Source organism: Neovison vison, chromosome 9 (genome assembly GCF_020171115.1).
Source record: "Neovison vison isolate M4711 chromosome 9, ASM_NN_V1, whole genome shotgun sequence".
In the NCBI taxonomy this organism is placed as follows: domain Eukaryota; kingdom Metazoa; phylum Chordata; class Mammalia; order Carnivora; family Mustelidae; genus Neogale; species Neogale vison.
Genome location: NC_058099.1, coordinates 3,987,482 through 3,999,780, shown reverse-complemented (window position 1 = coordinate 3,999,780; position 12,299 = coordinate 3,987,482). Strand labels below are relative to the sequence as shown.

The 12,299-nt window shown below is 51.4% G+C and overlaps 1 protein-coding gene across 1 annotated transcript in view; it reads left to right on the top strand.

Moving 5' to 3' along the window:
- The first annotated feature begins 482 nt into the window (after positions 1-482).
- The window catches only part of CFAP77 (cilia and flagella associated protein 77), a 121,839-nt gene continuing 110,022 nt past the window's right edge, over positions 483-12,299 (top strand). The window contains exon 1 of the mRNA XM_044264220.1: positions 483-686. Coding sequence (XP_044120155.1) covers positions 498-686 — 189 coding nt within the window. The 5' untranslated portion in view covers positions 483-497. The remainder of the gene's footprint in view (positions 687-12,299) is intronic.

The following is a 12,299-nucleotide window of genomic DNA, read 5'->3' as shown; positions in this document are numbered from 1 at the left end:
TGGGTGGAGGGAAGTATATTTGCTTTGGAAGTCAAGTGTAAATGCCCTTCTAGAATCCCCGCTTTTATCACAAGCCAGTGGCGATTCTTGGGTTTTTCTCAAGTCCACTTTGGTGACCACCAATAGTTTCAAGGAAGAAACCAAGCCACAAGTTCGGGCGCCGTTGGCGTCCCGTCGCCTTGGAGACAGACGGTTCCATTCTTTCTCAAGGGGTGATCTTGATTTTCTGTCCGTTCCCAATCCGCAGAGCGGTGCCCAGAAGTTCCTCTGAGGAACCAGGGGGCTTATATAGGACTTTAGGGCTCCTTGCGAGGGGGGGGGCGGCGCAAAGTGGGCCCTCCCCGCTCCGGAGGGGCCCAGGCATCTCGGGCCCACCCCGGTGCCCCGGGTGGTGCGGCCCGGGACTGGTGGTGGGCCCCTCGGAGCCCCGCGCCCCCCTCCGCCAGCAGGAAAGCGCGCCCCATCAAGCCCGCTCGCGGACCTCCCGCAACCTCAGGATGCCGGAGGCCAAGAGCTCCCGCCAGGAGCCGCTGCGATGGAAGAAGCAGCCGGTGCGCCGCACGGTCAGCCAGATCTGTCCGCCCCCGCGGCGACCCCTGACCGTGGCCGACATCCGACCCGGCATGGAGAACGAGAGGCTGGGAGTGGTGCGGGATTCCATGTTTCAGAACCCGCTCATCGTCAAGGTGAGCCGCCCCCACGCCCGCCAGCCCTCGGCGCTCGCCCCCTCGCTGGTCCACATGGACCTGGATCCCCACGCGTCCGGGGCAGGTGGTGTTGCCTCTCTGCGCCTCAGTTTCCTAATCCTCAAGGTGGGATGGTAATGGCTCTCATTAACAGGAGTGATGGGGAAGACTGAACGGGTCCCTGGCACAGCGGCTGACACGCGGCGAGCCCGCGGGGTTGGCTGCTGCTGTTTACCCGGGAGCCCCCGGTGAGCCCACAGGGCGATCGACAGGGAACACGCACCCAGACTATGTCCTTCTCGGGGTGCGGGCCCCCTCTTTCCTCCCGCACGCCTGGGCTGCTAGGATGCAGCGAGGGTTCTGTATCTCTCCCGGAAGCATCACTTCGCAAGTTAATTTCCAGCCAGTCATACTCTCACCCAGAATTACAGCCCGAAGAGAAAAGAGCGCGCATCTCTGCCCTAGGGGACTCGCAGGCACGAACGAGGGTGGGAGCTGCGGCTTCTTAGCTAGATCGCCCCCCCCCCTTATTGCATGCTCTCTCACTTCAGAGGTTTCGGGACTGGCGGTCACCCAACGTTCGAGTGGCATCGCCACGCCTTCCCGGGGCCACAGGAAGAGTCCAGTTGAGGTTTGGCCCTCGGGGAGCGGATCCGAGAGCAGGTCTGTCTTGCGCCACTGGGGGGCAGTGCGCTTTCAGAAATGCGCGCGGGGCCCGCAGCCGGGAGTGGCGCCGCCGTAACCACCCGCTCAGTAACAGTGTATCAACGCCAGGAGCTCGTTAGAGCCCCGAGGTTTTTGTTGTTCTTTGGTGGGTGTTTGGTTTTTGTTTTGGTTCAGGGAATCTGGACTTTCTTAACATCGTGCTAGAATTAGCGGAGTTCACTGCCTTCTATGAAAACATTGACTCTCTCCTCTTGCCTTCCCCAAACTTTGTTCCTGACTCCCCGCCCCCCACCCCTGCAACCTGCCTTTTCACACTAGCACCCTTCCATTTACTATGCTCCTGTTCTCAGCACCCACACCCCCAGCCAAGTGGAACAAGGTCCTTTATTTATATCGAGGTGAGGAGGGCCACTCTCCGCAGACGGATGGGACAAATGGGGCTTACCTTTCTGGGATAAAGGGGAGAATCAAGTCCTCCATCTCTGATCCACTGCTGTTTTAGGGTTAGGCGGTTGCTTTCACAAGCAGGTACTAGTAGACCAGCTCCTTTCTACTGACATATAAAATAAACAGCGTTGTAGAGTTACTGGTGTTCTCCCTGGTGAATCAGTAGCATCACTAGTGTGAGATGCCCACCCCAAGCTCTATACGGTTGACCTTTGAATGATGTGGATCTGCTCTTATCCAGGCCCATTTACATGCAGATTTTTAAAAAATAAATACAGTGCCATACTGTAGATGTTTTTTTTTTCTTTTCCTTGATTTTCTGTGTTGTTGTTGTTTCAGTTTATTTTTAAAAATTTTTTAAATTTAAATTCAATTAACTAACATACAATGTATTTTCAGTTTCAGAGGTGGAGGTCAGTGATTCATCGGTGTTTATAATGCTCAGTGCTCATTACATCATGTGCCCTCTTTAATGTCCACCTTTGATTTTCTTAATAACATTTTTTTCTCTCGCTTACTTTATTGTGAGAATACAGTATATAGAACACATAACATATTAAATATGTGTGAGCTGACTGTTGGCTGTAAGGCTTCCACTCAACAGGAGGCTGTTAGTAATTAAGTTTTGGGGGAGTCAAGAGTTGGAGTGGTGGGGCGCCTGGCTGGCTCAGTGGGTAGAGATGTGACTCCTGATCTCAGGGGTGGTGAGTTCAAGCTCCACATTGGACGTGGAGACCACGTAAAAAAAATTATAGTTGAGTTTCAAGCGCTCGGGAGTCAGCACCGCTGACCCTCTGACTTATCTAGGGGTTAACTGTATATGCATACACACATACACACACACACACACACCTCTAGGTATATGCACATGTATGTACACACATGTACGACACATACATGTACATTTTATGTGTATATGTACACACATGTATGTATGTATAGCATATATATAATATACACGTATGAGTAAGAACCTCCCCTCGTTCTTTTTCTTTTGCTCACCCTATCTCCCAAGAAGGACAGTATTTGGCCTCTGGATGGCACTAGCTGAACAGCTTCCAGAATGAATTCAATCCCCAATTCCTGAACCTGCGCTTCAGGGTTGGAAGATACGCAGATGACTGACCCACAGCCAGGGGTTCTGTCTTCAAGGCATGAGAGGAAGACAGGACCACCCTGGCCAGTGGTGACCAAGCCTGAGCCGCAGGGGGCCACTTCTAGGCCCGCTCGGGGATGATGCCTGGCTCTTCTCGGGTCAGGGACAGCTAGTCTTTCCTCTTTACTTGCCTCCCTCTGGCTCTCGATGGGCTCTCAGCTCCCTTCTGTAGCAGTTAAGATTATGTCCACATTTCAATATTTACCGCTGCTACAAGATTTCCCACCAAAACCCGGTCTAAATAAAAGTTGCAGAGACATTGAGAGCAGACAGAGCCTTGACTGTTATCTTTTCCACACCCCTCCTTGCAGATGGGTACACTGAGGCCATCTGTGGTGGGCTGTTTGCCCAAGGCTGTGGCAGAGCCTGGGTCAGAAGCTACGTTCACTGGCTCCCAGCCCAGCATAATTTTCCCACTCCAAACAGCTTCCTGTATTTAAATGAAATTTAAATTACGAAAACACTTTGGGATTTTCAGCTTTAAAGCAAAGAAGATTTGAAAGGATTCATGATTGTGGAGGCTTTAAAAACGATTTTTAAAAAATCTTTCGCTGGGATTCTGTTGAGTCTTGGCTTGTGGATTTCTTCCACAAGCCCACGTGTCCAGACCTCCATGTGAGTGTGCACCTTCTCGAGTGTGGCAGAAGCGAGAGTGCCCTATCCCGAGGGTGTCTTTAAGGGGATGAGAATATTCTGGCCTTGTCGAAGTCTGGACCTGAAGGTTGCATCTATACTGAAAAAAATACCACCTTAGAAATAGTCATCGATTCCTCATATGGGGGGGCAGTTGTTGCTCAAATTGTTTTCTCCAGTGAAGAGGACCAGGATTTGTTTAATTGAAAATGCAGACACACCGTCTGAACAAACCCAGCACTGCGATTTCACACCCGTGGAATTTACCAGCACGGATACACATCAGTTATTCAAAAATGTGTCTGTAAGATGCTACAGTAACCCAAGTGAAAAGTGAAAAACTCAGACACCCACGCTGGTATTTCATCTACAAATGCTCAACAACTCCTTGCCTCATTTAAAATCAAGCCCACCGGTTATTAGTGGGGTTGATTGAATCAGCCGGGTGTTTTATGTGGCCGCAAAAAAGAAGTAAATATTTTCCATTAGAAAGGGCTTCGGCTCTATTGTATAAAGTGACGTGCAGTTAGCCAGTGTTCCTTCAAATGTGACTCTCCGGGAAGAATGAAATTAAACAGAGAAAGAACCAAGCTTCTTTCTGCTTGATTCCCATTCCCCCAGAATTCTGTGACTCAACATAGGATCCTGCTACAATAGCCTTCAAGGCTCCTTCACAAAAGCTGTCAGGGTGTACCCTGCCTGCCTTCGGAACTCAGCTGATATCCTGTCAATACAATTATAGGGGAGAGACTGCCTGGTTTGCTGCACTGACAGCCTTGAATCTTCTGTCGCCCTGAGAGGCAGGCAACGTACAGGGGTGGAATTGATTGAATCGAGCACCCTTAGAAAGTGCACAGGATCGTGGCACCGATTTTTTTCATAATTTATTACTAACTTTGTTTTTCTATGGGGGTTTATGTCACAAATAAGAAGTGGGTATATTTATGAAATAGAGTCATAAAATCATAAAATCCAGATCATTTGGGGCTGGAAGGAGGCTTGCAGACATCCGGTCCAATTTTTTTTTTTTTTTTTTGAGGCTATTAAGGCCCAGGGAGAGGAAGAGATTCCCCTCTGCCCTGGTCACAGAAGTGGGATGAGATTCACGTCTCTGGACTGCCAGCCCCACGCTCTTCTGGCCACATTACATAACCAGTTAATTAATGACAACTGAGATTGGTTACTTCTGTATGGCAGGCAGTCCAAAAATGTTCACCAATGAACCTGATTCCTGTATCATTTTCCTCAACGTGCCTTCCAATGTGAGCTCACCAATTTCCCGGGATTTGCCGGCAGCCAAGAAGTGTTTATTGAATGTTTTCTATGTGCCCTAAGCTCTCCTGGGAGGCAGGGGAGGGGTCAGTGAATAGAAACAAGTTCCCATCTCAGCCCTTGCCCTGCCCACAAGGCACAAGGAGTTAACAGTTGAACTGGGGCGATGGAGTGTATACAGGTATACTGCTTAGCACAGCGCTTGTGTTAAAGCAAGTTCTCGGATAATTAGCCCTTACTGTTGCGTGCAACACACGGGCACACACATGCATAATAAGGTAAACAATGACACGGGCCACTCCTTGCAAGTTTCAAGTGCAGTGCACCAGCCAGAGGGTCCAGATTTAGAGGGAGGGAGGCCTGAGCAGGACTCGGTGGGCTTTATGAGGGAACAGACCTGGAACTGGACCTTGAAGGGTGGAGAGTTAGATCCCAATCAGGGGTGGACTAGGAAACATTCAGCCCTCTGGGGTCAAATGATTTCACTGTCCTTAGATCCTATGTGTTCAAAGGTTTCCCCCTCACATGGCGTTCTGGGTTCTCGAGACTGGGCACCGCCGCTGCGATTACTCTCGTTGTCGTTATGGTCATTATCACTGTCGCTGCGAGGAAGCAGTTATTTAGAGCCAGTGGGTCCAGACTGGACGCTCTACAAAGTTAGGCCGCCACACCGTGCCCACTAATGGCCTTAGCGTCTCTAAGTATTGATGCCGGTGAACATCAATGCATAGAAACAAACACAAAGAAGGCGGGCAAACACACAGCTGTACAGATATCCCAGCGTGGGTCAGTATTCTTACTACATTTGAGTAAAATCTGAAAATGTTACACTCGGCTTTATCTGGTGAAGAGAATATAGCTCTGATTGCTCAGATCCTACTATATTCCGTGGCGACGTAACAGGAAAAAATAAGACATTACGAGGGGAATGACGGAGTGAGCTGCCCATCCTAAAGGCCCCTCTCGGCTGGCCAGTAGGTAGGGTTCACTTCTCTGGGGAAAGCCATGGGTTTCTCTCTCTCTTCCAGTCCTTTGTACTGTTTTCTTCTTTTTAAATCAAAGCCTCCCCCTTCCCGGTGCCCAGGCACACTGTTTGGTGAGCAGGGGCTGAAGCCATGAGCTCATCTCGTTCAGCCTCAGGCCTTTTCAGAAAGCCCAGTTGCTCCCTCTCAAGCTTTTCACCACCCCCTGGGACGGCTGTCCCGAAGGGCCTCCTCTGTCCCTCTGGAGAAGGTGTGCTCTGGCTCTGAAATGTTAATGCCAATAAACCCTCAGAACTGGGGTTCCTCTGGTGGGAACCCAGCCACCTTCTGATTATGTGGCCCTCAGAACACTTCAACGTGGTGGGAAGGCCAGTCCCCCAGGAAGAGTTCTGAACCCACCATGAACAAGTCAGCCATCGCTTCCAGCACCTTCCAGAATCTTCCATGCTCAAGTGTTGTTCATTGTGTAATTCAGGCTGCTTCTCTTTATTTGAAAGACAAAGTGTTCTTGATTTCCAACTGGCCCTGTGGACAAAACTTCCAATCCCCGTTTTTGCACTGGTTTTCAAGCTGTTCAGTGGAAGCACTGGGGTTTCCATAAGATGTCTTGGTCACACTTTTATTTATTTATTTATTTATTTTTAAGAAAATGCATCTTCAGCTGTTTAAAAAGTGTAATGAAAAGGAAACTGTTAAATGTGTTCTATATGAAATGCTCATTAGCAATGGAGTTGACTAGTTTGGGGTTTTCTTTTCTGTGCTCGTGCTGGAGCCCAAGAGAACATGTCATGGACAGGGAGGACTGGAACCGAGCATATTATCATTCTGGACTCTCAGGCTGGGCGAATCTGTTCGTGTGGGACGGTGAGCCCAGCTCTGCCGTGGCCTCTGGGAGCCGGGCTCCGTTCGAACTCAGACCATTGCTCTGGTTTCAGAACCTTCTGGCTGATCAGGCAAAAACAAGCGAAGGCACAACATAGTCTCAATCACACTGCGTTGTGGTTGGTTTTAGTGTATATTATAAATGTCGTGTGCTTCTTCTCCGACTTTTGTGTTTGTTAAAAAAAAGAGAGAGAGAGCATTTGTTGTCATTGGTAACAATTCAACTCTCCATGAAATTGCTCCTTGAATATCCTTCCAAGCTCCTGGGTCAATGAGGACTGTTAAAACAATTCCGGGCTGTAGCTTTTGTTCTCCTACGATCAGACACACACAGATGGAGTCATAACCAGGCAGATAGCCACCTTCTGGACAGAAAGGTCACATCGCAGACGGCAGCCTTTGGATCCAGGCAGATCCAAGGGTGAGCTTTGTCTCAGCCACTTTCCTGGGCACGTTTCTCACCTTTGAGCCTCAGTTTACTGTCTGTAAAATGGGTGATAGCAGCCGGCGCCTGGCCGTGGGGGACTCGTGAGAGCTCACCGAGATGACGTAAGTATCCCGGGCCCAGGAGTGCCCACTTTTGTTACTTTTCCATTATTCTGATTCCAAATATGTGTTCCTCCAAACAGCCTTTGTGTTCTCATCCACTGACTTCTAAGTACATATGTAAATCCAAACTTAGAAAATAAATTTATAATGACACAAATTCGCCAAAGGGCTGCGTTCTTCCCCTTTTTGTGCTCTTGTTGAAAGAGTGTCGCCCGCAGACGGTAACCACACTTGCCGTGGTGAGCATTTCGTTGTGTGTATAATTGTCAAATCACTATGTTGTTCGCCTGAAACCGATACGATATTACATGTCAGCTCTACTTCAGTAAAAGAAAAATACCATCATCCAGCTCGTCTCAGGTTTCTTGCAACTGTGCGCCCTGGCCGAGGTTGAGAACCATCTGGTTTCTAGCTCCCTTGAGGGTCCTTGGGCATGTGGCTTAAATTCTGAGCGTCAGTTTCCTTATCCATAAATCATGGGTGCTGATGGCCTCACTGACTTGTCAAGGATGTCACGAAGACTGATTTAAATGAGCTACTATCTTACCGAACACACTGTGACCTTCTGGAATTGGACCAGGACTTCTCAACTGAGGGAGGTGCCTCTGCTCCCCAAGGAACATCTAACATGTCTGGGGGCCTTCTTGGTCATCACCACTGGGCTGCGGGTGCTGCTGGCATCGAGTGGGCCGAAGTCAGCAGAGCTGCTCAGCATCTTCTCCAACCCCCACAGCGGGGAAGCATCTGGTCCCAAATGTCAACAGTTCCAGGCAGGAGGAGCCCTGAATCAGAGAACAACCACGTGGAGAATCCACCGTGAGCTCCCACACGGTCCAAGGGCCCTTGAAACCCAGTACAAACACCGTAGAAATGAGACTGCTCTCATAATTGTGTCTCCCTCCCTTGCTTGCCTTTGTTTCCCCTTCCACACATCTTATGGCAATTTAATTTGTTTATTTATTTATATATTTATTTATTATTTTCGGAGAGTGGGAGCGAGAGCATGAGCGGGTGGCGGTGCGGGGTGGACAGAGGGAGAGGGAGAGAGACACTCTCAAGTGGGCTCCATGCCCAGCGCAGAGCTGGATGCGGGGCTCGATCTCACGGCCCTGAGATCATGACCTGAGCCGAAACCAAGAGTCAGATAGATGCTCAACCGTCTGAGCCACCCGGGTGCCCTATCTTATGACAATTTCAAATCTCCCCCTTTCCCTCAGCGACAACTTCTGAATGTCTGGGGCCTGTCTATCTCCAGCCCCACCCATGTTGTAGTTTAAAAAAAACAAAGAGCATTTTCAACGATCTATGCGGTGTGGCGCAGTAATTCCTCAGATAAAGTAAGTGGCGTGGGGGCTGGGTGTTGGGTAGCCATAGGTCACTGCGCAAGCTTCGTTTTCCTCGTCTACCACCTCCAAGGGTTTGGTTTGGTTTCTCCCTGCAGAAATTCATCTAGGATTTTAAATGGAATTGACCTAGTACACCAGAAATTTTTTTTTAAGAATTTTTATTTATTTATTTGACAGAGAGAGACACAGAGAAAGAGGGAACACAAGCAGGGGGAGTGGGAGAGGGAGAAGCAGGCTTCCTACTCAGCCGGGAGCCCAATGCGGGGCTCGATCCCAGGACCCTGGGATCATGACCCAGGCTGAAGGGCAGATGCTTAATGACTGAGCCACCCAGGTGCCCCGGGGACACCAGAAATTAAGCTCATGGTGGGCCGGACGTTATGGCATAGACGTTATACTATTATTGTGGCATAAAGTATAGCATTTCAGGGAAGCAAATAAATGTGCTTTATAAAGAAAACAACTGTATTTTTCCATCCAATAACTTAAAGGCACAGCAGCGTTCGGTCAAGAAGTTGACTCATAGGGGTCAATGAGCGGAAAGGTCAACGTGCATATCACACAGGGCAGTGGGGACAGCGGCCGGGCAAAACCATTGTGGAAAACACATAATGAGCCCAAAAGAAGGACTTTTGATCTTTTATATGAACCAAACAATACATATTTGGGAGACCAATGAACCCAAAAGCATACAAGATACATTTTCTTTGCCTGGATGAAAACCTTTTGTGTTGGTCCAGAGGAATGAAAGGGGAAGATTCAGAAAGTATTGGATTCTAGGGCCCAGCATCAGTGAAAAGGCCACGCCTTGGCCCGATGGCTCAGCACCGCATTGAAGCTATGCCACAGGACCAGAGTAAAAGCCCTAGTGAGCCGGATGCCACAGCCCCCCACAGCAGTGGGCCACCCAACGAGACACTGGGAGAGGGGACTTTTTAAAAAATGTTATTAAGTCATGTGTACACCCAACGTGGGGCTTGAACCCACAACCAAGGATCAAGAGTCGCCCGCTCCACTGACTGAGCCACGTGGATGCCCTGGGAGCGGTGATCTGTAGGCTTTTGCGTTTCAGTTGAGGGAATTAGAAAGTTTGCTGGCAGCTGTGGTGGGTAACCTTACTGGGTAGTAGTGAGTTTCACATTCAAGTGCCATCTTCCTGTTCCCTTTGGGTAGAATTTGCATTTATACCCCCCCTCCATCCCCTTCTGGGTCTTGTGGAGGGGGCAGAGAGGTTGGTTTGCTTAGACGGCAAGGCTGCTCTCCCTGATCTATGGAGAAGCTCCTTGGGGGAGACAAGGATGCTAAAAGGGGTCAACGGGGAGGCTGGGGAGTGGTCTAGAGGTGCTAAGTTCAGAGGTGCTGGGGGCAGAGTGTACATGCGTCTGTTTGGGTGGGCCATCAGTGGAGACTGGTCCAGGCAAAATAAGAGGTTTTGTGCCTCGAGGGCGAGGAGGTATTTGGAGCTCTGGAAGCTGCCATGAAGGGTCAGGGAAGGAGTCCTGAAGGGAGGCTGGGCAGGGAGTGAGGCCGGAGCTGGCAGAGGCCTCCAGTCGGCCGTGAACCTGCTGGGGCCAAAGGGAGTGGGCTAAACGGGGCAGAGTACGGAAGGCTGATGGTCCACAGCAGGACCACGGTGACATCGCCTCCTTCCCTGCGCTCAGGGGGACGCAGGCCAAACAGAGCAGGGAACCCCGTGGGGGTTGGACTGGAGGAAGCCCCAGGGCGCCCTCCGCTGCTGGAACCGACATGGGCAAGGTCAACGCGGCCCCTACCAGGCCTCCCGTCTGGGCATCTGGGCGCATAGCGAGGGCTGGGGCTTAGCGACTGTGATTTGTTTCCTACTGCAAATAAAACAAGCGCCCCCCCCCCGGCCCCCGCCCCAGCCTGTCACGCTCCAAATTTCCACCGGGCCGTCGGAGGGAACCTGCTGGAGTGCTACCCGGGGTCCCTCCGGGGCGAGAGCCGGGCTTCGCCGCTGCCTCCAAAACCTTTATGAACTGTCACTGCAGATTTTGCTCATGCTGGAGGCACCCAGTGGGCATACATTCGGGGTTTGAGCAAGTCTTTCTAAAACTCCCCTTCTAAGAGGAATGCGTCTGCCTGGCGTTTCTGAAAGCTCCGTTTTTTTCTCAGGCAGCTGCTGGCTTCTTTCTGCCGATCCTCCCTGAATCTCCCGGCAAGATGCTGGTGGGCCTGACTTCCCAGGAGTGGGAGCACCAGGAAGCTGAGGCCGGGGGTCTGGGTTGCCAGGAAGCTCTTGGCTGCAGCCCCATTCGAGCAGCAGTGCCCCCCGCCCCAGTCCTGGCTAAGAGCAGCGGCCCTCCATAGAGCCCCCTGTGCGGGCCCTTCTCAGGCACTAGCATCTCGCAGTCTCTGCAACCCTGCCACCGTCCTAAGAGATGGGATTGCTGGCCTTCCGTTTTACAGATGGGGATGCTGAGGCTTAATGAGGTCGTGCCTGTTGCCCACGGTCAGCCAGCCACTGCGAAGGAGGGCAGAGCCTGGGCTCCAACTCCACCACGGCCCGAGGTCATGACCATTGCACAGACCAGAAGAGCTTGGCGGCCATCGATGCCGCCGTTTGTTGAGTATCCACCGAGTGCCGGCCTCCTACACACAGGATCTCTGCAAGGTCATCAAACTTGAAGTCATGCAGAGGGGTCAGTGGGGGAGGAGGGGCTGGCGCTGTGGCCTGGGGAGTCCCCAGCTTGTCATGGTCCCTCCATGTTGTGCCACACTGTCCCTTACCCAGGAGACAACTTTGTCCCGAAGGAGGAAGAATCCAGTTCATCTTCCTCATCAAATCCGCGTCATCAAATCCAGGGGCTCCCGGGCAGCTCAGGGGGTTAAGTGTCTGCCTTTGGCTCAGGTCATGATCTCAGCGTCCTGGGATCGAGCCCCACATCGGGCTCTCTGCTCAGTGTGGAGTCTGCTTCTCTCTCTCTCTCTCAAATAGATAAACAAAACCTTTTTTAAAAAGTCCACATAGATTCAAAGGGTCAGCATTTCTGTTCTTGAAGAACCTCGTCGGGTACCTGCACACACCTAGAAGGGGCTTCGAGAGGCTGAGATCAGGGAGGCCTGGCGGGGGGGGGGGGGGGGGGTGGCCCAGACCAGGAGGCTTCTAACAGAGTTGGTTAGGAAGAGGTGAGGGCCCCCCTCCCCGCTCCAGCCTGGCCTGGAGCAGCCTCAGGAACTGAGCAGCCCTCAGCGGGGCCAAGAGGAGGGAAAGTCCTTTTACATGTAGAAATGGCCAGGCCAGGTGAGAAACGGGACACCCTGAGCTTGGGTGTGTTTGGAGGGAAGGTCTGGAGTGAGCTTAATTTGAGGAAGACAGAGCGGGTCAGGAGCCTGCTCTCTGGGTGGATGATTGGTTTCAAGAAGAGGAAAGCCACAAAGAGAAAAGACGCGTGGATCCCCGGATCCCTGGCTTCGCACGGAACTCTGGTGTGCAGGTTATTCGAAGCGCACACATCTACCAGCTACCAGGTTGGGGGCACAACTGGCATCCTGAATGACCAGCACGGCCTCCCCCTTTCAAAGGCAAGGCACCCCCTCCTCGCTCCCACCCATCACCCCGTCCCCTCCCCACCTCCTTAATCAGCGAGAGCAAATTGTTATCAGATTAGCGCCAGCAATGAAAAGCACAGTCCCCCGCTCACACTCCCAGTTAGTTAGC